We start from the raw sequence: 25,280 nt of genomic DNA, 5'->3' as shown, positions 1-25,280 counted from the left end.
AACAACAATAAATTACAAAGTATAGGGGCGAAAATTGCAATTTCAAAATCACAAGGACGGGAATGATAGTTTACTCTTTATATTCCTTTTAGAATTTTCATTTTTTATTTTACACATTTATCATATTATAATTTAAAAATACAAAATCATAGACTAAATAAAATACATTAAAAATGCGTTTTTTTTTTGTTATTAATTATAAAATTATAATCATCTTGTAAATACCTTCAAAATAAGTTTATAATTGAATAATTTTTGGACTTAATAATATTATAAAGTATCGTAAATACGTACAAATATATACTCTATTATAGAAGGCCTTAAACAGTTATATATTTTAAGAGACTAGAATGATACTCGCGCAATGCAGCGAGATATATTTTGATTTTAATATTTTATTTTATTCGTTATCTCAATTGATGTTATAATATAGTTTTATGTGATTTTGAAAAACGATGATGTTTTTATTTTTTTAATAAAATTATAAATTTAAAGATATCATAAAATTTTGATAAAAATATATCGATATTAGTATAAAATTAACAATTTAAAATTCTTTTTTTTTTGTGTAATTTTTAATTCAATTTTTTAATTATAATTTAATTTAGATTCAATAACAAAGTAATTTATATTTGGTTTAATAATATAATTTTCTCATAAAGATAATAATTAATTATTTTGTTAGAACTCGATAATTATCCTAATTATATTTTAGATTTTTTATATTTAAAAATAAGATGTTTATCCGCAGTTAGTTACACGAATTTAAACATGGAGCTTTAATAAGTTATACTTATGCATAATTTACTTATAATCTTGAAATTTTAAATAATATGCATCAATATACAATATACAGTACTTCATGCATAAAAAAATGTTTTTAAGAGTTTTTGTCAAATGCTTTATAATATAGCATAGATATTTCTTTAGACATAACTTGACAAATCTAAAAAAAATGTATAAATTACGTTTCTATAGATAAAAATGTAAAATGGATTCACATATATATTCTATTTGGTAAAAATCAATTTGTACTAGGTCTTTTTGTTACATCTATTCAAAATTTACACTTAAATACATGATATGGGTATACAACTAGTATCAGATAGACAAAAAAGAGACAAAAATAAAACACGATTGACATTTAAGTTCTCGACTTTAAATCAAGATGCACACCACAGTATCGTGTGAATACCTTACTAGTTAAACCAGATGCTAGAGACCAAAATTTTATTTCGAAGTGTCAATGGTGGAATTTTGTATCATTTAAGTTCTCAACTTCAAATCAAGATGGACCCTGCAGCATCGCACAGGTATCTTTAGGGATGGACTCAGTACGGTACCAATTTTTTTTCTTCTCAATACCGTGTACCAACCAATTATAATTGGTACACAATGTTATACCATGTACCAACCAACTATACTTGTTGCCGACTTTTTTTTGTTTGATACATGTTGGTACCAACTTCCGGCTACGAATATGAAAACTTACCATTTTGTTCAAATCTTGAGTAAGATTTTGAGTTTCCATGTAATATAAGTAACGTTTAAAGCTTTTTAATTGAAAGAAATAGAACTTACAGACGTTCAAAATGTTCAAAGAAAATAGTTAAGTTACAATAATTAATATTGGATGCATAAAGAGTACAAAAACTTATAAGTAATAAAATAAGTCAGTACCATTGTACTACTTTGGAATGAGACTTTCAATACCATGTATCAAATCAACAAACTGTAATTGATACCAATTACAGTTGATACTTGGTAAAAATTTGTGACCACTAAGGTGCCTTCCTAGTTAAAACACATCCTAGAGACCAAAAATTTATTTCTTAGGTTCAAATATAAGGAGGAATAAAAATCTTCTTATGGCCACGGATGTTCAAATGCGGTAACTTCGGGCTATCTGCAAAGCAGGTGGTCACCCTAGAATTAGTCGGCTCGCATAGCGGGTTGGATATCCAGGTTAATAATTTTTTTTATTTTGAAGAGTGGATGATGGGATTTTTATCATTTAACAAGATCAGGGGCTAAATTGATAAATCTGATTTGTGAGGGATCAAAATTAGCAAAAACTAAAATCAAGTTAAACATTCGTTTTCACCTCCTTGTTGGCTTGGCGGCTGCTACTGCTTCCACTTTGGCTAAAACAGAGTCCACAGCTTTCCGGTTTCCGGCGACCTAAACATCCTAAACCGCCGGCGGTATCAGCACCACCTCGACGGTTACCACTGACTCTGAGGGAGTGTTTAAAATAAAAAGAAACAAAGGCTATCTCCTTTTCTTCACGCATTAAAAAAAATGAAATTTAGGTTTTCGCAGAGACTGCCGTTGTTTGCTCATGGAACAATCGTCAATCGTCAGCGTCTCCGTCCAAATTTGTTCTTCCTCCGTAAGCTGCATACTACTACCAAGCAAGCCGGAGCTTCAATTAACGGCGGCGGAAGTAGCAGCGACTCTAAAGGTAACTGGATTTTCTAAATACTTTATTGTGGATTTTCTATATACATTCTGAATTGGTTGCAAAATGGAAGATGATGGAACTAAATACTACTGAACATTATGTCATCGATTTTTACCCAAACTCGAGCTCAAGACTAAACCAAACCAAACCAAACAAGGCCATTTTAATTCAAAATTTGATGTCAATTTAGAGGAAATTAAGGGTAAGTAAAGGGTATGATTGTATAAAAAGGATCATTGACTCGAAATGTAAATGTAAAAGCATGCCCCATTTGACCTGCATAAGTCAAAATCTATTTACTTTCATTAAGATGTTGGTATTTATTAAGTGTAAGTTGTATAAAAAAGAAATTAGTCATGTGTAGATAAGTAGATTATCTACACAAATCACTAATTCTGGCCGAATTTGATATGATGTTACGAGGTATGGTGAAATTATTAGGTGACTCTTGCTTTTCATCCCAAGGTTGCATTGTTTACAACCAACTATTGACACTTGACAAACTATGCAGGTAATCCTTTTCTGGTACCTGGGGCAACTGTGGCAACTATATTGATGCTTGGAGCTCTCCATGCTAGACGTATGTACAGTGACAAGAAAGTATGTATGCCAAATTTCTTATTATGCTGAAAATTGAAAATAAGAAACTTTACTTGTCCTGCATTTTGTTTTTGATCAATTGAACCTTTATCTGTCCTAATATTACCTTAGCAGTCCATATGAGGTTCTGTTATAGTGATGAATGGAATATGCTGTGTGGGAGTGATGTCTAGGTTTCATCTTCAATTCAATGATTAATTAGAAAACTTAAATGCTGATAGCCTCTTTAACATAACAGTGTTGAAAATTTGAGGAATGTGTATGTGTGATTGTATTTAAGTATTAAGCACATGAATATGCTGTGTGGTGGATGTCTAGGTCCCTAACTAGGAGCTTTGAGGTGACTCCCATTTCTTAAATTTAATCTTTTACAAGAAACCTTTCTGGCTGCACTTGTCAAGTGGAAGTATGAAAAGTTGTGTAGACTAAACCAAACCAAATCAAGCGAACTTAGTATATCCCACTCGAAGGTAGGGTCTGGGGAGGGTGGAATGTACACAAACCTGATCTCTACCCCAAAGAGTAAGGCTGATCTCTATCCCAAAGTGTAAGGCTGCTGTTTCTGTGAAGACCCTCGGCTTGTGAAAAGTGTGCCCAAAAAGAGAATGTTTGCACCCAAAAGAATATGAGACAAGAAAGGCGAGTTAGGAGCAAGTAACAACATATAATCAGAAGTAGGTTCAAGAAAATGGCTAAAGCCACCATGTCCATCCTCACCTAACCCGACCCCAGTACCTCGTTTGCTCCAATCTATGCTAGCTTCACATACCGTCCTAATTTGCTACCTTAATCCTTCATCTCCAATAACTCCTATGAAATGCCTACAGCCACCATGTCCAACCTCAGTTGTTCATCCCATGCCAATCCTGTGTCTCCAATAACTCCTATCGGTCTTTATTTATTAAATAAAGTATGTTACCATAGAGACATGAATAACATGTTTTCATGCCATATCTAGGGCAACTCTGTTAGTATTGGGATGATTATGTTATTCTAGTTGTAATGTATTTAAATATTTCACTAGCTAGGTTTGTGTGTCTCTGCCCATGGCCCATGAATGTAATCTATAAGTTGGTGTCATTTCTCTAATAGTAATATACTTCTTTCCGAGAACCCTATTGCTCTTAACAAATGCCTTTGATATAATTTTATAAAGACAGAAGACCTTCCTAAGAGAGATGGATCTTCTCAAGTTTATGCTCACTATCAAATCTTGTCCTCGTGGACAGAAGAAAGAACACTTGGCTTCTGGGTCTTGCTTACAATAGGATATCAATCTTTCATTCTGAAGTCTTTGGCTTTGTGCTTGGACACGGTACAAAGAGATGGGATTAACTCAAGTTTCTCTATATCTATACCTCTCCTAATGGTCTCCTTTTACAACCTCTTACTGTCTCATGGATGCATCCAGAGGTCTGTTTTGGAGATGACCAACCATTTGAAAATTGAAACAAGTCCTCAGCTGGGGCACCCTAACCTCCTCGTGGATAACATATTTTCTGATTGGTTAACGTCCCCCATTCAAATCCTAGGTCTTTTGACATCTTATATTACTTAACTTTCATCAATGAAACTTTCAGATCATTTAAGAGTTGTCATGCTTGTCAGCTACCACCATTTCATCCACCCAAATGTTATCATATGATCAACTTCCTCATCATTTCTCTATTCTTACCTTATATTGGACCCACATAACGAAAATTATCCTTCATCGCTATTTTCGGCATGTACGTTTTTACCGGTTGAGCATGAAAGAATAAAGAATGAAGCAACTCCAGGATAGGTTGGATATCTGGATTTGACAGGTGGGAAGTTGACCTTACATTTCAAATGACATTGTTATTAGGTCATGCTATTGTTTGTAATTAATCGTCAGTGAGAGTAAGCTGACTCCTACCCCAATGAATGGGTGGATAGCTAGGTCCTTCATGCTACGTTTATGACTTAGAAGGGTACTCGTTCTATGCCCATATCGGTCAAACTAGTACATGGCGACCTTTAATTTTGGATTTTCCATTTTTCTACTTTCACTTCTATAAGCTTACCTAACAGTCACAAACCTTTTACAAAGATATTCTAGGGAGTACTAATTTGCAATATAGTTGTTAGTGTGTGGTGATTTTTATGGTCTCTGGTACTAATATGATAAGTTTTCCAAGTTTAAATACACTATGAGGATCCTAAAAGGACATTCTTATATGGGGGAAACAGAAAATGACTCATTAAGTGAGTAGCAATATTAACCAAGAAAAGCAGTTTGACCACAGAAGTTACTTGAATACAACTTCAGATTATTATACACACGGTAGATTGCTGAACAAAGAAAGTTTGTTAAAGGATATCAATATTATTACTAGAGTTGGTCGCCTCAACTGTCAATGTCCTTTGGATGCATGGACTAACCAATATGACATCCTTCATTAATTCTATTTTCACATTTTTTGACAAACTTGAATTGAAGGATGTTATCTCCAAACGTGCTTGTAGTTGTATATCTATCAGTCAGATGAATTGTTGGAGTTTCGAAAGTGGTTTTTGGACATTTGTTAACCTACCTCTTTATTTCCTGGTATCCAGATTGTAGAGGCAAGAGAAAGTGGCATTGAACTCGAGATCCAACCGGATGTGAAAGTATTGTTTCTCTCTTGCATATCATTATATCTCAGACCATGTAACTATCGTTATTGCTTAATACTTAACTTCTAAATCACATTGCCTGGCAATTGCAGGCTAAGTTTCTGAGTATGTTACCCCTGCGCTCCATTTCAAGGTTTTGGGGTTCTGTGTCCAGCACGGTAAGGGCTCATTCAAACACAAAAAATTAGTTATGTTGTTTAGCTGGTAATTTGGTATATAATAGTAACTTTTTTCTTTTCTTTTCATACAATGACCAAGTGGCATTTATGTACCTTGAAAGGAATTTTGGAACAGTCCACTATTAAGGCTATTGCCATATAATGATTAATATGAAACTCAAAGAGGGGAGGATGGTTGTTACCTTTTAAGCAATATTTTCATCCTTCAGATCGAAATCTTTTTAGTTGTTTGAAGACAAGTAAATAGATAATATACCAACAGCCAACAGAGACTCGTGGTTATTTAATATCGTCTTAATTTTCACGTCGTGCAAAATGAGAGTATTTTAAGCTAGCATATATATTTATGTATGGGACACTTGCTGTTCGAAAAGATAAGGTAATGGGAATTTGTATGCCCATATTGAAGCTGTCTGTTGTTGGCACCAAGGAAATGAAATCATTTTTTCTTAAAATTTGGTAGACATGGGCCATAGCTTACATAATACTTTGATGTCTCCTGGTTTGTTACATAAATTGCCAGTTGTTTATAGATTGGTTCGGGGTAAGACAAAAATATGATTTTTTTTCACACATTGCATCATTATTCTTGGGCATGGTAGAAACAATCAAACAATTGAGTAGGAAATCAGGTGACACATCATTGTGTAGAGCGTCAAGTCTATACACTTGATTTCGACCAGTAACTAAAGAGACGTAATATAAAAATCATTGTGGAATTGGGACCCTCCTGATTTCGAGAATTCAGATACGTAAAAGAAGTGTCATAGCATACTTAAATTATCCCTATATTAGTGTATACTATGCATTTCCAGTGACTGCTATTACCGACTGATTCTTATAGCAAGTGACAGGATGTAGTTCGTTTATGTATAAACGTATCTTAAATTTGTTAATGGTAAAGGAGATTAAAGGGAACTTGCTAAGAATTTGCTTTCTTTGCAAGGTGAAAAAACGCATTCATGATGGGAATTGATTATGTTTGAAGTTTGACCTGTCATCAGTGACTGTGACTTTCTCGTGACCCAAAACATAATGCTTTACTTTAAGTTATAGGGGTATTTAGGCAATCATAGTATCTTCTCCAGGTTGCATTACCCTTGTGTTATTGACAATATTGATGATGAGAGAAGGATAACATCATCCATGTTTCTTGAACTCTAGAGCTTTGTAGGTGGCATAAATGCTTTTTGCTGGACCATTGTCTGCTTGTCTTGATGATCTTACTTCAAATGATCAATTAATCCATTTGGACGTAATTCCAGACCATTATTAGCATTAGCAGTTTGCCCTCTGTTTTTCACTATACTGCATATGCATATCTAAGTATTCAAGTGGGTAGTACACTGATAATTCTGTTTGGTAGTTTCAAGTACGGCATGGTATAATGCTCCTGTTTGCTTTCAGTATTTTGCTTTTTCAGTGGTTTGTCACACCATTCAGCAGCTTAGCTTTGTGATGTTTTTTTTCAGGAACTTCCTGTTTGGCTGCGTCCATATGCTCATAGAGCTTGGGCTCGTGCGTTTCATTCAAGTATGTAATGAAATTCTTAATCATCATTGTTATCAGTTGTGTTATTAATATGTTGTTTACATAGAATAGAAAGCAGAGAAATATTTTTGCAACATTAAATTACAAGTAACAAACTATAAGCTACTGTCATCTTTATTATATTTTAGACTTGGAAGAGGCGGCCTTGCCTTTGGATCAATACGCGTCACTTAAAGATTTCTTTGTTCGCACCCTGAAAGAAGGTTCCAGGCCAATCGATTCTGACCCTCGTAGTCTGGTAACTGGTAACCAGCTGCTGAATATCTTAAATCATCTATTTATGTTTTACACTTCATTTCTTGTTATACCTTTATGAATTAGCTGATTATCTTACTTTTGCAATCTGCAGATCAGTCCTGTTGATGGTACTGTCATAAGAGTTGGAGAGCTGAAAGAAGGGGTTCTGATCGAGCAAGTTAAAGGGTTCTCCTACTCTGTATCTTCCCTTTTAGGGGCAGGCTCATTCCTTCCTCTTATGGCAGCCAGCGATATACAAGAAGATATTAGTTGTCAAGAAAATAATCTCAGGGATGAGAGCAGAAAGTCATGGTGGAGAATTTCATTGGCTTCGCCAAAACTTAGGGAGTCTTCTTCATCACGGTAAATATGTTTTTGACAACTTCGATTGTTATTTCCGTGAGCTACTAAAGAATTCAAGTTAATTCACAGTTTTATGTTAATTGCAGTCCGATGAAAGGTCTCTTTTACTGTGTTATATACCTGAGGCCAGGAGACTACCATCGAATTCACTCCCCAGTTGATTGGAATGTACTTCTTCGGCGGCATTTTTCTGGTAACTATAATTGTTATGTTAGCTTTATAAGCTGCGCATCTAGGGTAGTCGACTGATCATTGATTTGTGATAACTATGATTACTATATTTCCTGTGACCATGGTGACATGCAAATTGGTTCATGTTAATCTAGTTGGTGTTGTTTGCAAACCAATTTGTGGAATCCAGCATACCTACACAAGTTAAATACGTTAAGCGGAATAAGTATAGAGATAGGATGAAGGGCACACCAAGCATATCTACTAGTTATATTATACTGAAGTTCTTTATCAACATTCCAACTATATAAATTGATGGACTGTAAGTCGAGCTCTGTATATGTTCCTAAATGATGCTGTTCGTCGTATTTGAATCAGATCGAGGACTGGAAGTCTGGAACAAAAAATCCAACCGACGTGAATCGGTTTGGTTCCAGTTTAGAACTGGTAAAATTCCAAGTCGTATTATGAAATAAATACAACCTTGGGTCATTTTAATCTGAAAAATATGGGCCTAAAGGGGCATCGCTTAAAGTTTGGAAAAATAGGAAACTGGTTTGGTTCCAGTTCCAAATCAGATGGAGAACCGGTTCTTTAAAAATTTATAAGTAATAACTGAATCGAATGTAGCCAGTTCCAGTCCAGTTTGGTTCTTCATTTTTGTCAGTTTGGATTTTTGCCACTCATAGTGCACACATCGTATTATAATGACTGCCAGATAGTGCTTACTGAATAAGCGTAATCCCCAAACAGTTGAAGCTCATAAGTTTTGTATACCTGTAGCTATCCTGCAATATTTGCATACTTCAAAATTTACATATCTCAGTTGATTGATGCATAAAATAGTATCAGTGTGATAAACATAGAAGAATATTCTTTACCTATATCTGTCATGCTTTAGTTGTGTATTGCAAACTGTAAACCATGGGGTTAAAAAAGATGCATATTGTAGACTTGTAGTACGATGGCGATGATCAAAGGACTTCCAAGTGAATCAGTTTGCTCTTACCATGTGTAGCTTGTAAATACTGTATTTTCTATTTATCTCATACTGCAGCATAAAAATAAGTTATGTTCATATTTGATCAACATACTTTGTTTCACATATGAATTTTACCTTTTCTTCAGGTCGGCTCTACCCCGTGAATGAGCGTGCTACCAGGACAATAAAAAATCTCTATGTTGAGAATGAAAGGGTAATTCTAAACTTCCTTCTCAAATTGTATGATGGTTGAGTTGTAACCAAGCAGAGTCAGCTCAATTAATAGTTTGTCTTAATATAATTTGTGGACCTATAAGCTAAGTTTGAACAGGGTCGTCCCTGGGAGAGGGCGGGATGGGTGCCTGCCCAGGGCCCAATTTTTTTTCGTATATAGTAGCAGTCCAAGAAAATACTCCCTCCATCCCAAAATAAATTTCCACAATGAAAAGGGCTCGCAGTTTCAGGAATGTGCAATTAGTGCACTTTTTGATTAACCAAATGACAATTCTACCCTTAATAATAGAGAAAGAAATCTTATAGTTAAGGGTAAAATGGGAAAAGTAGATATTTACTTTTAAAAGTGGACATTTATTTTGGTACGAAGGAAGTAGTACATAAAAAGATGCAAAAAGTTTTAGTAAATAACAAGAGCCAAAAAGAATTTAGTAGATAACAAGGGACCAAAAATGTATTAACTAATTACATTAGAGAAAATTTCAAAAAGAAGTTAGATGGCTGTACATTATATGCTATTGCTTATTGGCTATTGCCTCCTGAGTTTTATATCTGGTAGTGGCAACTCCCTGTTCCTTCAGGGATAGATGTCTCGTGAAATTGCCGCTTCTATTTGTGTATAATGTTTATGTCTATGATATATAAAGATGCAGTAGACTTCATACTAACAGGGGCAGAAGACAACAGTTGATATTTTTTAACGATTCTCTTTTGGAGATCAATCATAAACCCCCTGATTTCTGCCCACATATTTACCTCCATATGATTAGCTTAATTAGTTGAACTGTCTAAAACAGTTTTTGATCTTGCAGAATTCATCTTTTCCATGTTACCAGGTTGTCCTAGAAGGTAGATGGCAAGAAGGTTATATAGCAATGGCTGCAATAGGTGCAACAAATATTGGCTCTATCGAGGTTGTGTTAACATCTTTCATTTATCCTTTCTTTTTTTCCCTTTCAGTTTTTTATGCAATTGATATGGAACAGTTCAAGCATCATATATTGGCTACTGCCCTCCCAAGAATCAAACACTGATTCAGACCATGTGGGTTGCCCATTTCATGACGTGGCTCAAAATTCAGGTTATAGGAATAGACATAAAGTATCATGTAAAAGTAGTAGCGCTTAGCTGATTGCTAGCTCACCTATTCAAGTTTCGCAAGGATGTCCACCTCCTTACCCGCTAGGCTGAAGCTGCAGGGACCCACCTATTTAAATTTAGCCTAGAGAAGACTCACATTTCTCTCTGCATGTGTAGCATGGTTGTTGGCCCAATACTTATTACTGACTTGGGTGTATGGCAGCTTTTCATTGAACCAGCTTTAAAGACTAACCAACCAAGAAAGAAGTTGCTCCAATCAGAGGCCCCTGAAGAGCGGGTGTATGAACCCGAAGGCACAGGAGTAATGCTCAAGAAAGGAGACGAGGTTAGATTCTTGTCATCAATGCAAAGCTTTTAAAATCTTGGCTTGAATAAATAATACTCCCTCCTCAAAATAAGTGCCTACATATCTATTTAAGTTTGTCCCAAAAATAAGTGTCCGCTTTGAATAATAGATGGGTATAGTTTAATAAAATTCCAATTCTACCCTTTATCATGACACATGAATATGTAGAAGTTTTTGAAGTATATAATATTTATATACGGCAGATTGAACAAATAAACTCACACACCCTCCTCACATTTGGTGAAGTTTGAACCCCTGACCTCCTAGAAGGCCAAAGACTCACATACCGCTAGGCCAAAGGCCCTTTGGTGTGAATATATAGAAGTTGATGAGATGGAGAGAGAGAGAGAGAAGGTTTGCCTTTATCATGAAGGGTAAAATTGTCATTTGGTTGATTAAAAAAAGGTAGCAAGTACACATTTCTTAAACTGAGTGCTATTTATTTTGAGATGGAGGGAGCTTGTGGTTATGGATCCCATTCCCATATATGCCATAAGAGGATGAGTAAGACCCACAAAATGGTTGATTAATAAATGATATAGGAGAGCATCAAGAATAAAGACATTTGTGGTGACTTGCACTAGACAAATACTGTCATAATGTTGGGATAATCTAGCAACTTTCAAGCCTTTTAAGAAAATCTTACAACTTCCAAAATTAAAGTCTCCAATTCCTTTGGATGTTTCCTCTTCCCTACTTAGAGCCACTTGAGCTAAATAACCTATAATATTCGCATATGTTGTCATAATCTAAAAACAATTATATTTTCTATATGAAAACGAGTCACTTATTGCTATATAAGTTGTCAACTACAGTTGATATGCCATACTGCTATCAAAAATTGAAGATTATATGTTTCAGGTAGCTGTGTTTAACATGGGATCAACGGTGGTGCTAGTTTTCCAAGCTCCTGCGTTGAAAAAACAAGAAGACGAAGCATCATCATCAGAATTCAAGTTCTGTGTCGAAAGAGGCGATAAAATACGAATGGGAGAAGCTCTAGGACGGTGGCACGATCTATAACGCTTTATAAGTGCACCTGTTATTTGTGTTTTAGAGACAATAGAGAAGTAATTTAGAAGAGAAGCATGGAGTAGAATTTTGATCATGGGAATTAGCATTAGACATGGTTTGGTCTTCTTTTTGGGTCCAGACCCCATATTTTCGTAGTTTAATGAATCTGAAACTGAACCAAACAGCTATTAAGATCGTTGCTGGTTTGAGTCTAGTTTTTGGGTCCAACATTATCAATGATAAAACTGCAAAATATCAATCGACCAAAAGTACACCTAGTTCGGCCTCTCCTCTGTGAACCACTTATGAATCCCCTTTTTTATTTTGTTGGAATTTTTTACATAACAGAAGGGAAGTTCCATCAGGTTCTGTTACAAGTGAAATCATATATATGAGATCTAATTTCAATTGATGAAAACCATTTGGACCAATTTATGGTTGGCGGATAAAGAGATGAGCATCTTCGCAAACACTCCATTTTAGTGGACTAAAGTTTTACCCGATAAGTGCTGATCATTACTCTTATCCGGTAAGACCAATTTAGTGGACTAAAGTCTTACCAAACACTTATCCGTGTTTATTGTAAAATTTAACACTACTACTTACTTACCGGATAAGACTTTGTTCACTAAAACGGCATCGTATGCAACAATTTACAGAGTAAGCGCTTACCATGGTAAGAGTCGTCGCCTTCACTTACCGGGTAAGACTCTCGGTTCTTGTTTTCCTCTTACCGGGTAAGATTCTTGGTCCTTACCATATTTATCTGGTAAAGTAATGTGACTTGGTAAACGCTTACCCGAGTAAGCGTTTGGTAAACGTCCCCTTACATTTACTATAAAGCTCTATTTGTCAATTAGAGTATTTTCATATGCGAATTTATTTTCCTTGGAATGTAAGCAAGTTGTTAGAAAAAATAAATGGTATTCAATAAGGGAAAATTTTAGTTGCATCATTGTGCGATCAACTTGGCTGTAAAAGTATAATAGGAGCCATGATGCTTTGGAATACAAAATAGTTGGTGTTCCCATTTTTATTCGGATTATAAAACCCTAAACACACTGTGTGTGTTTTGCCCCTGCCCTTCTCGCAAGTTTCTAATCAATTTTATTGTGTATGGAAGTGGCATTTTCTCTTAAGCAATAACATTCTCAAAACCGTTAGAAGGTCATGAATCTCGAGGAAAAAAAAAACTTGACAGAAAGTCACCTTTTTATCCTCTATTGACACAATGCCGCATTTACCCTTTACGCATAAACAAGATAAAGAATTATGCATTAAATTATTAATCAAACTAACAAAACTAACAAATGCAATCAACATAAGTCTGATGGCAAATAAAAGGGGACCCAGATATCCATCAAATAAAAGGGAAAATGAACTGGATTTTGTCGTTCTTATAAAGAAGTATTAAAGCGCCTAGAGAGATCAGACTACACATCAGGAAATACATCCAAAAAAACTTGAAAAACAGCCTCAACTCAAGGATGTCATTTCTAGGATGAACTCGAGTCCTGAATATCACAGATGAGAGTTTTGAGCTTAAAGCATTTACATTCCCTGTGTGTGCATACTTGCTATGAGCTCACAGTCTCTCTTCTTTGAGTCAAACTACAAAAACCAAACACAATTCCATGTCTTTGCATCTCTATATCATAACTTTGCTCCTGAAACAATAACCACATTCTCATTTTAGTATGGGCCCTCATTTGACACAATGACTTTTTGAGTTCAACCATCAAATACAACACTAAAATGTACAAGCAAATGAAAATCCTCAACTTGTGTACAAGCAACCCTATTGGGAATTCCTTACTACTTCTACAAAATTCAGTGCTCTCCCTGTGTGCGAACAAATGAGATACATATTCTAGAGTCCACTCTGCAAAAGAAAAAAGGAAAGGAGAAACAAGGTTCTGCAATGGACATCCCATATAGTGCAGATAGTAGAAAGCCCTCAATCTTGTCAATCACCATGAGATGTAGACAAGCTGATACCATGGAGGATATGTTGCATTACATTGCAGTTCAACTGATAATGTGTCTTTGTTATCTCATATATTGGATTGCAGGTTCAATGCTCTTTATGTATTAAATAAACACCCACTCATACATTGAATTAGTTGTAACGCAGATTAAAATGCAGGAAGTGCAATATATGGAGGTGGCTATACTCTTTTGTCTTGCTCCCAACTCGATTAATTAAAAAGCACCCGTTTTATCATGGGTCCAAGATATAGTTGACATAACTCATTTTTTATCCGTAATTGATGCTCCAATTAACTCTAAATTGTCATTTGTCACAATATCATTTGGAAACCCTACATTCCGGGAAATTTCACTAGCATAAGCTGCAGCACTTATGGATGTCGTCACTTGTACCATTCAGCTTAAGATCATTTCCACCTACCGTCATGATAACTCTCTTCGGGCTTCTTATGAAGGTGAGATATGGCCCTCCTAAGGTTATCAACCCCCGCCCAAGGAGCCCGTTCCCACTTCTTTGAACATATTGCTTGGAGAAAATTAGCTTCTTGTTGCACCACTGTACATGGATTATTGGAGAAGAGGATGCCATTTGGCATGATTTATTGTGATAGGTTTCTCTATGTTGCCAATTGCCCCCGACTATAAACTACTGGTAGAGAAACCTATCACAATAAATCATGCCAAATGGCACCCTCTTCTACAATAATCCATCTTAGACCATCCTTTTATTCTTTAATGAATCATTAAGCAGAAAGTAGCCGATGAAACTGGTAGTTATACCACTGATTCAGATATAAAGCTGTTCAAGCCTGGGCCTCACTGCTCAGCTGGGTATATCATGCTTGTGACTAACGGCATTTTGGGCATATTGAAAGATCTGCTGAGCATGACTCCTAAAATGCACAACTGGAGGGCCTTATTTCCCTCTGGTTTTAATACTCTCCTTTCTTCTCAACAAGAGAAAGTTTTGCAGTCCTTGGCCACCAGAAATTATTATGTAACTGCGTACGTTGGGCCGCGCCTTCTTTATATTTCTTCTCCTATAACTGAGCTACTAGAAAGCTCAGTATTTGGCCCTCCAGATGCAGCTATATCCTTCCTTTTTACTTTGGATCGGTTTTTGTCTCCTAATCTGGTTATTCTGCCGGTCTAATCCAACTGTGTCTATCTTTGTTATATATCTTCATTTATATTTCTTCCAAGAAGCAGGTTCATGATATCCATACCTTCTTTTGATTTTAGATAATCTTCTGTACTTAATAGATTCCACTTCATGCCATGCCTTGGGTCATTTTGGGGTCTTTCAGTCTCTTCTTAGCAAAATTTATCTCCTCCAGATGCACTCATTGGATTGGAGGATATAATTAATAGAGAAAAAGAAGAAGAAGAACCCTAAGCAATTGCATTGAAAATGGAGAAATATCATCGTAAAATACACGAGTTTCAATTCCATATCTAAACTGTAAGACTAGGAGGTTAAGAATTAACAACAATGCGAGTAATTTATTTACCAATAATTCATAATGAACCACAAAATACAAATGAAAACTAAAAGAAAGGCACACCTACGTCTGTTTAGCGAAAGATGAAGAAGACGGAACACGTTTGTTGCGGAACATCATGTAACCAAGGGGTAAAACGACGCCAATCATCATGATTGCTGATCCGATCAAGTATCTCACAGGACTCGGTGGTTCCACCTCCAATAAGAACCTCTTCATCTGCAACAAAATCAAAAAACAATCTATTTGAATTTAGACGTAAGAAATTCGATTCAACAAAAGTTTGTATTACTAATACTAAGATAAGATCATAGATGTTCAGTAGACAAATCACAAAGTTTGCGTGTGGAGAGTGGAGTAGAACCCTAGATCTCCTCCAAGAGTGAATCGAGAGAGATGACTTACAGGCATCGTCTGGTTGGGTGGGAGATGCTCGATGGCACGAATTGTAAGATCCAATAATTTTCCATGTATTCGAATTTGAAGGATTGTTTATCACATTTTTTTTATTAATTCCTATAAGAATAAATTTGTTTGTACGGATAAATTGGTATTGTTGTTTTTTTATTTGAACAAAAGTTTGAATAACATAAATGACTAATTTATCCTCAGTCTTAATTATTTGAACATCAAAATAAAAAAATTATAAAAAGGTTGATGATGGTCGATGGGGTGTCTCATTTGGGAATGAGGTGATGTTTTAAATAAGGGGTAGGTGTGTCATTTTTGTGGTTGAATGAGAACAAACCATTTATATCTATGCGATAAAGCCATGTTCTGTACAAATAAGCTGTAAAGTAAATAACCCAAATGAGTTGTGCGAATAAACCAGATACATCAATATGCCTAATTAAGCCGCAAGTAAACGGCCCCTTAAATCTTTTAGAAATGAAGAAAATAAATAAATAATTAATCAAAACTAATCAACATGGATCGGTTTGGGTTCGGGTTTGGTTAAAAAAACCTGACAACCCGGTCTAACCCAACTTGAAAAAATTCAATCCATAGTTAACTAGCATACATGTACAACAAACTTAAAGGCTCGAGGTCAGGCCAGGGCTATCCAATGTCTGAAACGACCCTAAAAGCTTGAGGAGTGGGGACTAATGGGTGTAAACCGGTTGAAATTTTGGTGGCAAACTAGAACTACGTTTGGCGTAAAAAGGCTTGGAAAAGCCTTGTTAACCTGAAAAGGGTGGCTGGATTTTCAACTCGAAAATCCAGTCTGGACCTAAGAAAGTCCAAGACTTTTTTTTGCTCACTGAAAACAAGTTCGAAAGGCTTGGATCATGTACATATCTATTATCCTGTAACCTAATTGGTACAAAATAGCATCAACCGCATCTATTGAGTTGGAGATGGATTAAGTCCAACAAAACCAAACACGAATGAACCGACTAATAACTAATTAACCATCCCCAAAAGGTCTTCAATGGTTAGGCCTTTATCCACAACGATCCAACTCCATGATGTTTGTCCAATCGAATTCAATCTCGATAGCTTTCTAATTTTTCATTTAAACCATATTTGACAACCATAAACTACCTTATTTTTTGGAATGATAAAAAATTCCGTTTTTTATCTGGATTATGCTGAGAAATGAAAATGAGAATGACAGAAAATGAAAATGGGAATGGATTTTCGTCCCCTCTAATTTAACCAAGAATAAAAATTTGGGCTTTTGGGGGAATGATCCCCTTATATTACAGAAAATCATACACATATTAACAACATATTTTAAACTCTATCATTTCAAAAAATAAAATATGTAGCTTAAAATTAAAAATTGTTTTAAAGTAAATTGTTTTTTTTTTTTTTGTTAACTGTGAAGGTTCAGATCAGTTTATTTGTATCTTAATAGAGGTCCTGAAGAACAGCCAAAAAAGCTCCAATGGTTTTGCAAGATTTAAACCAGTAATCTCTAAGAAAAATCATTACAACCCTAAGTTTTATTGTCAATTAAGCTAACCTAAAAGTGAAATGTTAGGGTGTGCATTTAAAGTAAGTTGCAATTATAATGGGGGGCAAAAACATGACATTTAGAAAGTTTAAGGACGTAAAGTGAAAGAAACGCAATAGTTTGCGTAAACCGAAAACGACAGCGTATGTCCCTGAAATATGCATCCAAAATTTCAACCGGATCAGTGGATGGAACAGGAAGGAGCGAGATTGGATGCGCCATAGCCATTGTTCTAGAGAGAGAAACAAGAGAGAGGGAGAGAGCAATGGGTGTTCTTCGAAGAATATCATCAAGAACCTTATTGTTTCCTAGGGTTCTTGAATCCGCCAATAGATCCTTGAATACCCTCCCGGTGCCTTCTACTCCCCTCTCCAATGGCATTCATGTATTATATTGTCCTGTAAGTATAACTTGCTTACTCATCCTATCATTGGAATCGACGGATTTAGTCTCTCTTGTACATTTAAGAAATTTCTATTAGTAAACGGAAATTGATCTTGTTTAAAATTTCGCACACGCACAATCAATTTTGAAGCTGAGTGATTGGTGATAACTCGATTTAGGTTTTGATATATAAGATGCTAATTTGTGCTGATTTTGATGCAAATTCAACACACATTCTATTCTATACTCGTTATAACGTTTGATATTAGTTGTTAATTTGTTCTGAATTCTGAATCGGAAGAAGAACGATTGGAACTCCCCGATTTTAGATTTTGATATTGAAGTTGAAGTTACTTACTAAAAGAGTGAAAATGCAATTCTGACCTTTATGGGTTGAGCTGTTAAACGAACACAAAATGGATCAAACACATTCTAGTTGGGAAGAACGTAAAAAAAGGGGACAAAAACGTGGTGGCCCTTGATTATTAATGGATTTACATGATGGATCTTTAAGAAGTTTGATGGCAGAATAACAACATTATTACCCCCAGAAGAATTATCAATCACCTGATCAAGATTAGTAGCACTGACAAATTTTAAATATTTGACAATTAATACACCTAAAATTAGCAGATGTCATATATTCTATGTCCAGTGATGTGGACAGTGTTGAGATACATTTGTTGGACAAAATTATAAGCATTGTGATGTATTTATGATATCATTGTTAATTAAATAGAATTAGCTGTCAATTTGTTTACATTCCACATGCATAATTAGCTAAAGGTATTAATGTCCATCGTGATTGTTTATTTTCATTAATTATTTTTATTTTTATACCAAGTATAGTGTTTTTTATCATTTAGAAAAGTACGGTGGTACGTTTTGCAAGTTCTTGTGCCACCACATAGGCAAAAGCCATTAGTTAAATTAATGGTCGTTAAGTTTTTGTCTGGTTCCATGTGTTTTTGGCAGCTACAATGTCTTTTTTCTCATTTACATGGTCTGAAGTATAATGGTTGTTTAACAACTGAAGATCTAAGTTTTGTGATTGGAAATGTTCACTCCTTGTTAAAGAGTTTGATGTAGTTATCAATTACTAGTTGAAAATTGTAGAACTCGGATCAGTTATGACATTGGGAAAAGACCCTTTGATCCAAATGCAAATCACGTAGCTCTTCTTTTGAAAGGGAGTATTCGTTATTGGTTTTCAGAAATATGGAGAAATAAACTTGATTACTGTGATGTTAATGATAGGACAGTGTTGGGATTGTGGCCAAGATATCCGAATGTATTGCATCAAGAGGTGGGAACATATTGGAAGCTGATATATTTGTGCCCCAAAACAAAAATGTGTTCTACTCCAGAAGGTCTCCCCTCTATCTCAACACAAACATGTGTCTGTGTGTGTGTCATGTATATTTAATTCATTTACTTTGGTTTCTTTGTTTTTAGTTCAACTACTTGATGTGTTTGTAGTTGAAGACAAGCATTAGCATTCAGGACATAAGAGGTTGGAGATGAATTTGGCTGCTGTATTGATTAGATCCTTTTATGAGGCATGCTTTCTTCTACACTAGATCAATTCCTGTAGCATAGTGTTAGAAAACAACTTTGTCGATCGGGACTTCTCTATGTTTCAATTACAAGCTTCCGTCAATGAGTTGTCAGAGAAAATGGTTCTAACTTAGCTAAGAGAATTTTTCATTCATTTTTAAGGATCATTCAAGCTATTTGCTCTATAGGGGCAGTGGAATACATTGTCAAGGTGCAGTGGCTTTGAAGAGGTAGAGCTTATAAGAAGATCAACATAGTTATTTTTGTTGTTTCGGACAACATAGTTTGTTAATGCCTGGTTACAGTTCAGGATTTTTCTTCCCATTAGGTAGAGCTAATTGATGTTTGCATTCAAAAAACTGAAGATGACACCTTTTTTTTCAACTTGCAGCGAATTCGTCTTCGATCCTACTAAATGGCCACGGGCACAAATGGATGAGGACGTTCTTAACTTATCAAAAAAATTCAATGCAAACAGATCTGTTGTCCGGGTGCCTTCTTTAGATCCCAAATATAAAATTGCGGTTCTTGCTTCTAAGCAGGTTTCTTTCAAGTCTACTGTATATGCACATTCTTTTTTATACTGTTGGGTTATCATTCATAAACCTTGTGCTTAATTTTTCCCTTCTCTTCTGCAGGACCACTGTCTTGTTGATTTGTTGCATGCATGGCAAGATGGAAAACTTCCTGTTGATATAAGTTCTATCATCAGGTAAAGTATAGGGTTTCATTCTTTCTCGACGTTTATTAACTATGCTCATTCCATCTGTGACCAAGAGCGTATTTGAACAGTAATCACGATAGGCTTCCCAACTCCCATGTGATTCGGTTCCTTGAAAGGCATAATATCCCATATCACTATCTGTCTACAACAAAAGAAAATAAAAGAGAAGATGAGATATTGCACTTGGTTCAAGATACAGATTTTCTAGTCCTTGCTAGATATATGCAGGTAATCTTTCATAACTTGGTTCCAGTTAAACCATATTATGTATAGGTGCCCTTTTTTTGGAAGTATATGATATTTATATACGACAAATACTCATGCACACTCCTCACCTTTCTTCTGAAACCTTGACCTCCTGGAAGGCTGAGCTCTACCAGTAACCGGGTAACATTAGACCAATGACCCTTTGGTTAGGTGCCTTTTTTCATGCATAACTTTTTCCTTCATCAATGCCCAGTGAGCTTCTACATTGATGCTTTTTCAGAAAGTAAATTGGTGCATAGTGGAACAACATAGGAAGAAGTGTATGCTTTATTGGATTCAACCACGCCAATTGAGTAATGGTTCTAATATGATCGAGCAATATATTTCTTTAAGCAGGTTTTATCTAGAAGTTTTTTGAATAGATACAAGAAAGATATCATTAACATTCATCATGGCTTATTGCCATCATTCAAGGGTGGGAATCCTTCTAGGCAGGTTTGGTCTTCCATCCTTCTTCATTTTCTCATGGTGTTCAGTCATACAACGGATCAAGGAAAAATTAAAGTATAATCTTCTAACTTTTTCTGGTGTGCTGCAGGCGTTTAACGCTGGTGTAAAATTGATTGGTGCGACAAGCCACTTTGTGACGGAAGAACTTGATGAAGGACCAATAATCGAACAAATGGTAAATATACTGATTTTACCCACTTTGTTCAATTTGTGCCTCCAATTTTGTTTGTACAGTTATACTTATATAGCAATAATTATGCTTAAATGACTTAACTCATGGCCTGAAGTCTAATCATGTTGTTTTTTCCTCTTCTGTTAAAGTTCACAATGTATTTGGCTAGGTTGGCAGTTGGCACTAAATACTTTAGGCTACTAAAAGTTGTTAGAATTATATCATATTTTCCATAGTGTGACGTTGGCCCTTTACGTATCACAACTTGTATCAATAACTATGCTTAAATGACTTAACTCATGGCCTGAAGTCTAATCATGTTGTTTTTTCCTCCTGTTAAAATTCACAATGTATTTGGCTAGGTTGGCACTAAATACTTTAGGCAACTAAACGTTGTTAGAATTATATCATATTTTCCATAGTGTGACCTTGGCCCTTTACGTATCACAACTTGTATCAATTATTACTTAGTGGGTAGTGGTAATTTTCTTTTTTAAAACCCCACACTTATGATAACTCCATATGGACCCTGGAAGATAATATTCTTGATGGACAATTTTGCCTGCTTTGTCTTGAGTATTTGAAGAAGGGTGGTGCAGACCTCACAACTTCATCTTCCTAAATTTTTTGGCATGCTTTCCAATTTACTGAAAATTGTGAATACCAGACGCTCTTAAGGTAAGAAAATTAATGATCATGACCCTTCCAAATTCCGTCATCAAGATCTTCTGTTAAACGTGAGGGCCAAGCTTACACGCAAAATAGTTGTAAGTTCACTCTTTATTTGTGTGATAAGGGATTAAATCAATATGTAAAAGGACCACCGGAGGGTTGTCTGGCTGTTAACTTTAGGACCCCATGGAATTAGTCTAGGTGTGCGCAAACTGGCCTGGACACCCACGTCTACCAAAAAAAGATGATTGCTTTACACTAAAATATACCCCTAGCAAGTGGGAAAGTTACTTGGATTGGCATCCGAAATATAGCCCCTAACTGTACTTGATACTTTCACCACAAAAGTATCAACACAAGCACGGTAAGTTTGATCTTATCTTTGGCTTTTCAGGTTGAGAGAGTTTCACACAAGGATAATTTGCTGAGTTTTGTACAGAAATCAGAGAATCTTGAGAAACAATGCCTTCTAAAAGCGATAAAATCCTATTGTGAGTTGCGTGTTCTACCTTATGAAGAGAACAGAACCGTTGTCTTTTGAGGTAACTACAAAGGGAAAGTTCAAAGTTTGTACACGCTTATTACCTCATTAATATTTGTTGATGTTACATTTGGAGTGGTTATTGTATTTCATTTTCCATATATTACCATTAAGAAGTTCATTATATCATATGCTTTGTGTCATATTCACATGGATGGTTCAAACTTAGCTCCTTAGAAGTTTTAGTAAAGAACTTTGGCCCATTTGCTTTGAACCTCTCTTTCAGGCAAATGGCACACAGAGTTTTGAAGGTGCGGTGTACACGCATCATTTGCCTTCAGATGTCATGGAATACCCGGTGAGTTGTTCTCCATCAAGCCTCTTTTAGGCTAATGTATTGTTAGTTGACCCAAGTGGCATAAGTGTTGAACTAGAAACCTCATGCTCAATATGAAGCCTTATGCATTCTCCATTCTACGTGTTTTTGTAACTGTGGGAGTCCAGGCCAGTTTGTGCATAGGCGCCTTGAAGTTAACAATTGGTCAAACCCTCTAGTGGTCCTGAAGGACTTTTAACTCTTGCCGGTTGACCTATCTTTATGGGATATAAAATGTTATTCGAGTTTACGAAAATTCCTACTTTTACTTTGAATGCTATATAGGTATATGTACGAATTCGCTTTTTGTATCTATTATAATACTTATAGAGGGAGTATAGTGGTGTAAGTTACACCTTTATAAGTCATAGACTATGTTAGTTCAAGATGAGAGAGGGGGGGGGGGGGGGGGGGGGGAGATATCTATGTCTTTTGAAAAATTGGGAACCGTTGGTCAACTGAAACCTTACCAATTGGCGTTTTAATGGGTTTAGGGTTTCGAGCGAGTGGTTTGGACGGTCGTAGTAAGTATTTCATTCTCTACCTTCGAGTTGGTCATCAGGTCATGGACGAGTTTACACATGCGATGGTTCATAACTTTTGTTGAAGATATCTTGTGATTTATTTGACCAAATAATGTTTCGATAAAAAGTTGGGAGTTATAAAATTGAAAGACGAAAGATTTGGAAACAAGTTGCTAAATTATGAAAGGAAGAAAAACCTGACAAAGATAAACTGTTATAAAGTCTGATGTGATATGCATTTGATTTTTTTTCCAAATCATTAATCTGATGTCATTTAAAATGATTTTAATGCATTATTAACCTGATATGGACCTTGTTCATTAATTATATACAGAAATGGAGATGATATTATGATATGTAAAAAGGGGTATGATATCATGTTTTACGGTACTGTTAATATACTGATCATACACCGTCATGAAAGAGAGAAATCGCGTGTCTTAAGATTCAAAAGGAGATATAAACACTTATTCACATATCAAGATTACAAGCTTAGGATTTTCCAAAGGAAGATAAAGATACAAACTTGGGAGATTATGGTGTGGTCAAATGTGAATAAGATACATTAGTATCTCGTCAAAATTGACCCTTTACCTTCCATAATTCTCAAAATGATCCCCAAACAAAGAGGATATTACAATTTCAACCCTTAAATAAACATGAAATACAATTGAAAACCACGAAACGACTAGAACTTTTTAGGCATAGTCTTCAGAGGCTGGTAGTGGAGCGTATGATCCGATGAAAACATCACCATAGATAAGCCCAGCTAGACCACCGCCGATAAGTGGTCCAACCCAGTAAATCCAGTTCTCTGAGAAGTCTCCACTAGCAACAGCAGGTCCAAATGATCGAGCAGGGTTCATTGAACCACCACTGAATGGGCCGGCAGCCAAGATGTTAGCTCCAACAATGAACCCAATTGCAATGGGTGCGATGGTTCCTAGTGAACCCTTCTTGGGGTCTGCTGCAGTTGCATAAACTGTGTAGACTAGGGCAAATGTTATGATAATCTCCATCACTACTCCTTGGATAGCATTCATGCCATCAGCAACTCCATGGGTTGGAACAGCCTATCAGATAGCAAACAATCCATATTCAGTATTTATAGAAAAATTAGTTGAAAACGAGATTAAGTTGACTAAATCATCTGATTTTCTCGATTAGCTTATCAAACACCGAAATTTAACAACCAATTAAAACTAGATTTGGCTTGTGGTGTGTATGTGAGTGAAAAAGCCACTTGAGCCCCAAACTCCAAAGTTTAGGCTTAGGTCTTAGATCATGCATAATAAACATCTTTCGTTATAAAAAGAGAGTCATACCAGTCCTCCAGTGACAAACTGGAGAAGGAATGAAGCAACAATGGCACCAAGTAATTGGGCAATCCAATAAAATAAGCCGGTTAGGATAGTGATGTTGCCGCCAATAGCCAATCCAAAGGTGACGGCCGGATTCAAATGGCCACCTGAGATGTTGGCTGCCATTGAGACCCCGACAAATAGTGCAAAAGCATGAGCAACTGCAATAGCTACCAGCCCAGCAGGATCTAATGCTGCATCTGCTGTGAGCTTACCTGCAAAATAAAAAAAAATGTTACAATAACTTACATGATATGAGTCAACTGGGTATAGAAATACGCCAAGTTCAACTTATTAGGTCTACTAAAACGACTTCTTTTATTTTCATGTATGCAACTACACATGTAAAAAAACGTAAATCCACCAAATGAAAACTCACCATAAGCAATAGCTGACCCAACACCCGCAAACACAAAAAGAAGTGTGGCAATGAACTCAGCTAAATACGATTTGAGTGAGCCAACACTGAACGAATCACCAAAATCACCAAATGCCAACTTCACCATTTTCAGTAGCTTTACGATCGAAACTATGAAGTCAAAAAGTCAAAGATATTGATGATTTACTTTTGTGAGTTCCTAGTTCCTCAACAAAGGGTTATATATAGTACCCAAAGTTTTCATATTTTAAAAAATAAAATAAAAGAAATAAAAATATGAATTTATTTTTGGAATCATTAAATAGTGACCACTAGGTTTTTATGTATAGAGAATGTTTGGAGGCACCGACCATGGGCCCAAGAGGGTTAACCATGACCACTCATTGGTTCCAACCCACCGGCCTAAGATTTCAAATATTTTCTTGATCATGAGTGGAGACAGATAATTAAATATAATTAATAAAAGATTATGAAGATAAGCTTAATTATGTGTTATGAAATTAATTAATTGAAGTGAACTCCAAATGATTGAAGGCTGAGTCATCTTCGTTAAAAAGTTTGAATAAAGTAATATGCGACCGTTAGTAAATTTTATGTTGGGAT

At 35.6% G+C, this 25,280-nt stretch overlaps 4 protein-coding genes across 8 annotated transcripts; 2 read left to right on the top strand and 2 right to left on the bottom strand.

The window, feature by feature from the left end:
• Nucleotides 1-2,131: 2,131 nt before the first annotated feature.
• Nucleotides 2,132-12,183, top strand: LOC112520709 (phosphatidylserine decarboxylase proenzyme 1, mitochondrial). Of its 2 annotated transcripts, none has more exons than XM_025129200.1 (12): nucleotides 2,132-2,464; nucleotides 2,976-3,064; nucleotides 5,642-5,695; nucleotides 5,794-5,859; nucleotides 7,353-7,413; nucleotides 7,560-7,669; nucleotides 7,781-8,031; nucleotides 8,118-8,224; nucleotides 9,331-9,398; nucleotides 10,255-10,332; nucleotides 10,722-10,844; nucleotides 11,727-12,183. In XM_025129200.1, the coding sequence occupies exons 1-12, from the start codon at nucleotides 2,302-2,304 to the stop codon at nucleotides 11,886-11,888; spliced, it is 1,332 nt and encodes a 443-aa protein (XP_024984968.1). In that variant the 5' UTR covers nucleotides 2,132-2,301; the 3' UTR covers nucleotides 11,889-12,183. The 2 variants fall into 2 exon arrangements, with proteins under 2 accessions (XP_024984968.1, XP_024984967.1); XM_025129199.1 differs by having other exon boundaries at nucleotides 10,231-10,332.
• A 1,054-nt stretch (nucleotides 12,184-13,237) lies between these two features.
• On the bottom strand, nucleotides 13,238-15,840 carry LOC112521590. 2 transcript variants are annotated; one of them, XM_025130535.1, is made up of 3 exons: nucleotides 15,776-15,840; nucleotides 15,434-15,589; nucleotides 13,238-13,546 (listed from the first exon to the last, which is right to left on the bottom strand). In XM_025130535.1, exons 1-2 carry the CDS (start codon nucleotides 15,779-15,781, stop codon nucleotides 15,434-15,436), a joined length of 162 nt encoding a protein of 53 aa, XP_024986303.1. In that variant the 5' UTR covers nucleotides 15,782-15,840; the 3' UTR covers nucleotides 13,238-13,546. The 2 variants fall into 2 exon arrangements, with proteins under 2 accessions (XP_024986303.1, XP_024986301.1); XM_025130533.1 differs by having other exon boundaries at nucleotides 15,438-15,589.
• Nucleotides 15,841-17,522: 1,682 nt separating this feature from the next.
• On the top strand, nucleotides 17,523-22,637 carry LOC112522192 (formyltetrahydrofolate deformylase 1, mitochondrial). Of its 3 annotated transcripts, XM_025131286.1 has the most exons (9): nucleotides 17,523-17,730; nucleotides 18,972-19,084; nucleotides 19,663-19,813; nucleotides 19,910-19,983; nucleotides 20,064-20,223; nucleotides 20,599-20,697; nucleotides 20,801-20,887; nucleotides 21,951-22,098; nucleotides 22,324-22,637. In XM_025131286.1, exons 1-8 carry the CDS (start codon nucleotides 17,596-17,598, stop codon nucleotides 22,095-22,097), a joined length of 966 nt encoding a protein of 321 aa, XP_024987054.1. In that variant the 5' UTR covers nucleotides 17,523-17,595; the 3' UTR covers nucleotide 22,098; nucleotides 22,324-22,637. The 3 variants fall into 3 exon arrangements, with proteins under 3 accessions (XP_024987054.1, XP_024987053.1, XP_024987055.1); XM_025131285.1 differs by lacking the exon at nucleotides 22,324-22,637 and having other exon boundaries at nucleotides 21,951-22,226; XM_025131287.1 differs by lacking the exon at nucleotides 22,324-22,637 and having other exon boundaries at nucleotides 17,533-17,730; nucleotides 18,977-19,084; nucleotides 21,951-22,226.
• Nucleotides 22,638-23,377: 740 nt separating this feature from the next.
• On the bottom strand, nucleotides 23,378-24,876 carry LOC112520990 (probable aquaporin TIP-type RB7-5A). The gene is made up of 3 exons (XM_025129610.1): nucleotides 24,678-24,876; nucleotides 24,263-24,513; nucleotides 23,378-24,010 (listed from the first exon to the last, which is right to left on the bottom strand). Exons 1-3 carry the CDS (start codon nucleotides 24,802-24,804, stop codon nucleotides 23,636-23,638), a joined length of 753 nt encoding a protein of 250 aa, XP_024985378.1. The 5' UTR covers nucleotides 24,805-24,876; the 3' UTR covers nucleotides 23,378-23,635.
• Nucleotides 24,877-25,280: the final 404 nt, after the last annotated feature.

The sequence above is a fragment of the Cynara cardunculus genome (assembly GCF_001531365.2).
Source record: "Cynara cardunculus var. scolymus isolate 2C chromosome LG 11, CcrdV1, whole genome shotgun sequence".
NCBI classification, from domain to species: Eukaryota; Viridiplantae; Streptophyta; class Magnoliopsida; order Asterales; family Asteraceae; genus Cynara; species Cynara cardunculus.
Note: the sequence above shows the minus strand (reverse complement) of the source record. Positions and strands in the feature narration are given on the sequence as shown.

Excerpts from the sequence above, each read along its gene's own strand:
- LOC112520709 (XM_025129199.1), top strand. The coding sequence starts at position 2,302 with ATGAAATTTAGGTTTTCGCAGAGACTGCCGTTGTTTGCTCATGGAACA. Across the intron at positions 2,465-2,975 it reads AAGTAGCAGCGACTCTAAAG|GTAATCCTTTTCTGGTACCT; the intron begins GTAACTGGATTT and ends CAAACTATGCAG. Across the intron at positions 10,333-10,721 it reads CAAATATTGGCTCTATCGAG|CTTTTCATTGAACCAGCTTT; the intron begins GTTGTGTTAACA and ends GGTGTATGGCAG.
- LOC112522192 (XM_025131286.1), top strand. The coding sequence starts at position 17,596 with ATGGGTGTTCTTCGAAGAATATCATCAAGAACCTTATTGTTTCCTAGG. Across the intron at positions 19,814-19,909 it reads CGGTTCTTGCTTCTAAGCAG|GACCACTGTCTTGTTGATTT; the intron begins GTTTCTTTCAAG and ends TCTCTTCTGCAG. Across the intron at positions 20,698-20,800 it reads GTGGGAATCCTTCTAGGCAG|GCGTTTAACGCTGGTGTAAA; the intron begins GTTTGGTCTTCC and ends GGTGTGCTGCAG.
- LOC112520990 (XM_025129610.1), bottom strand. The coding sequence starts at position 24,804 with ATGGTGAAGTTGGCATTTGGTGATTTTGGTGATTCGTTCAGTGTTGGC. Across the intron at positions 24,514-24,677 it reads TGGGTCAGCTATTGCTTATG|GTAAGCTCACAGCAGATGCA; the intron begins GTGAGTTTTCAT and ends TTTATTTTGCAG. Across the intron at positions 24,011-24,262 it reads AGTTTGTCACTGGAGGACTG|GCTGTTCCAACCCATGGAGT; the intron begins GTATGACTCTCT and ends GCTATCTGATAG.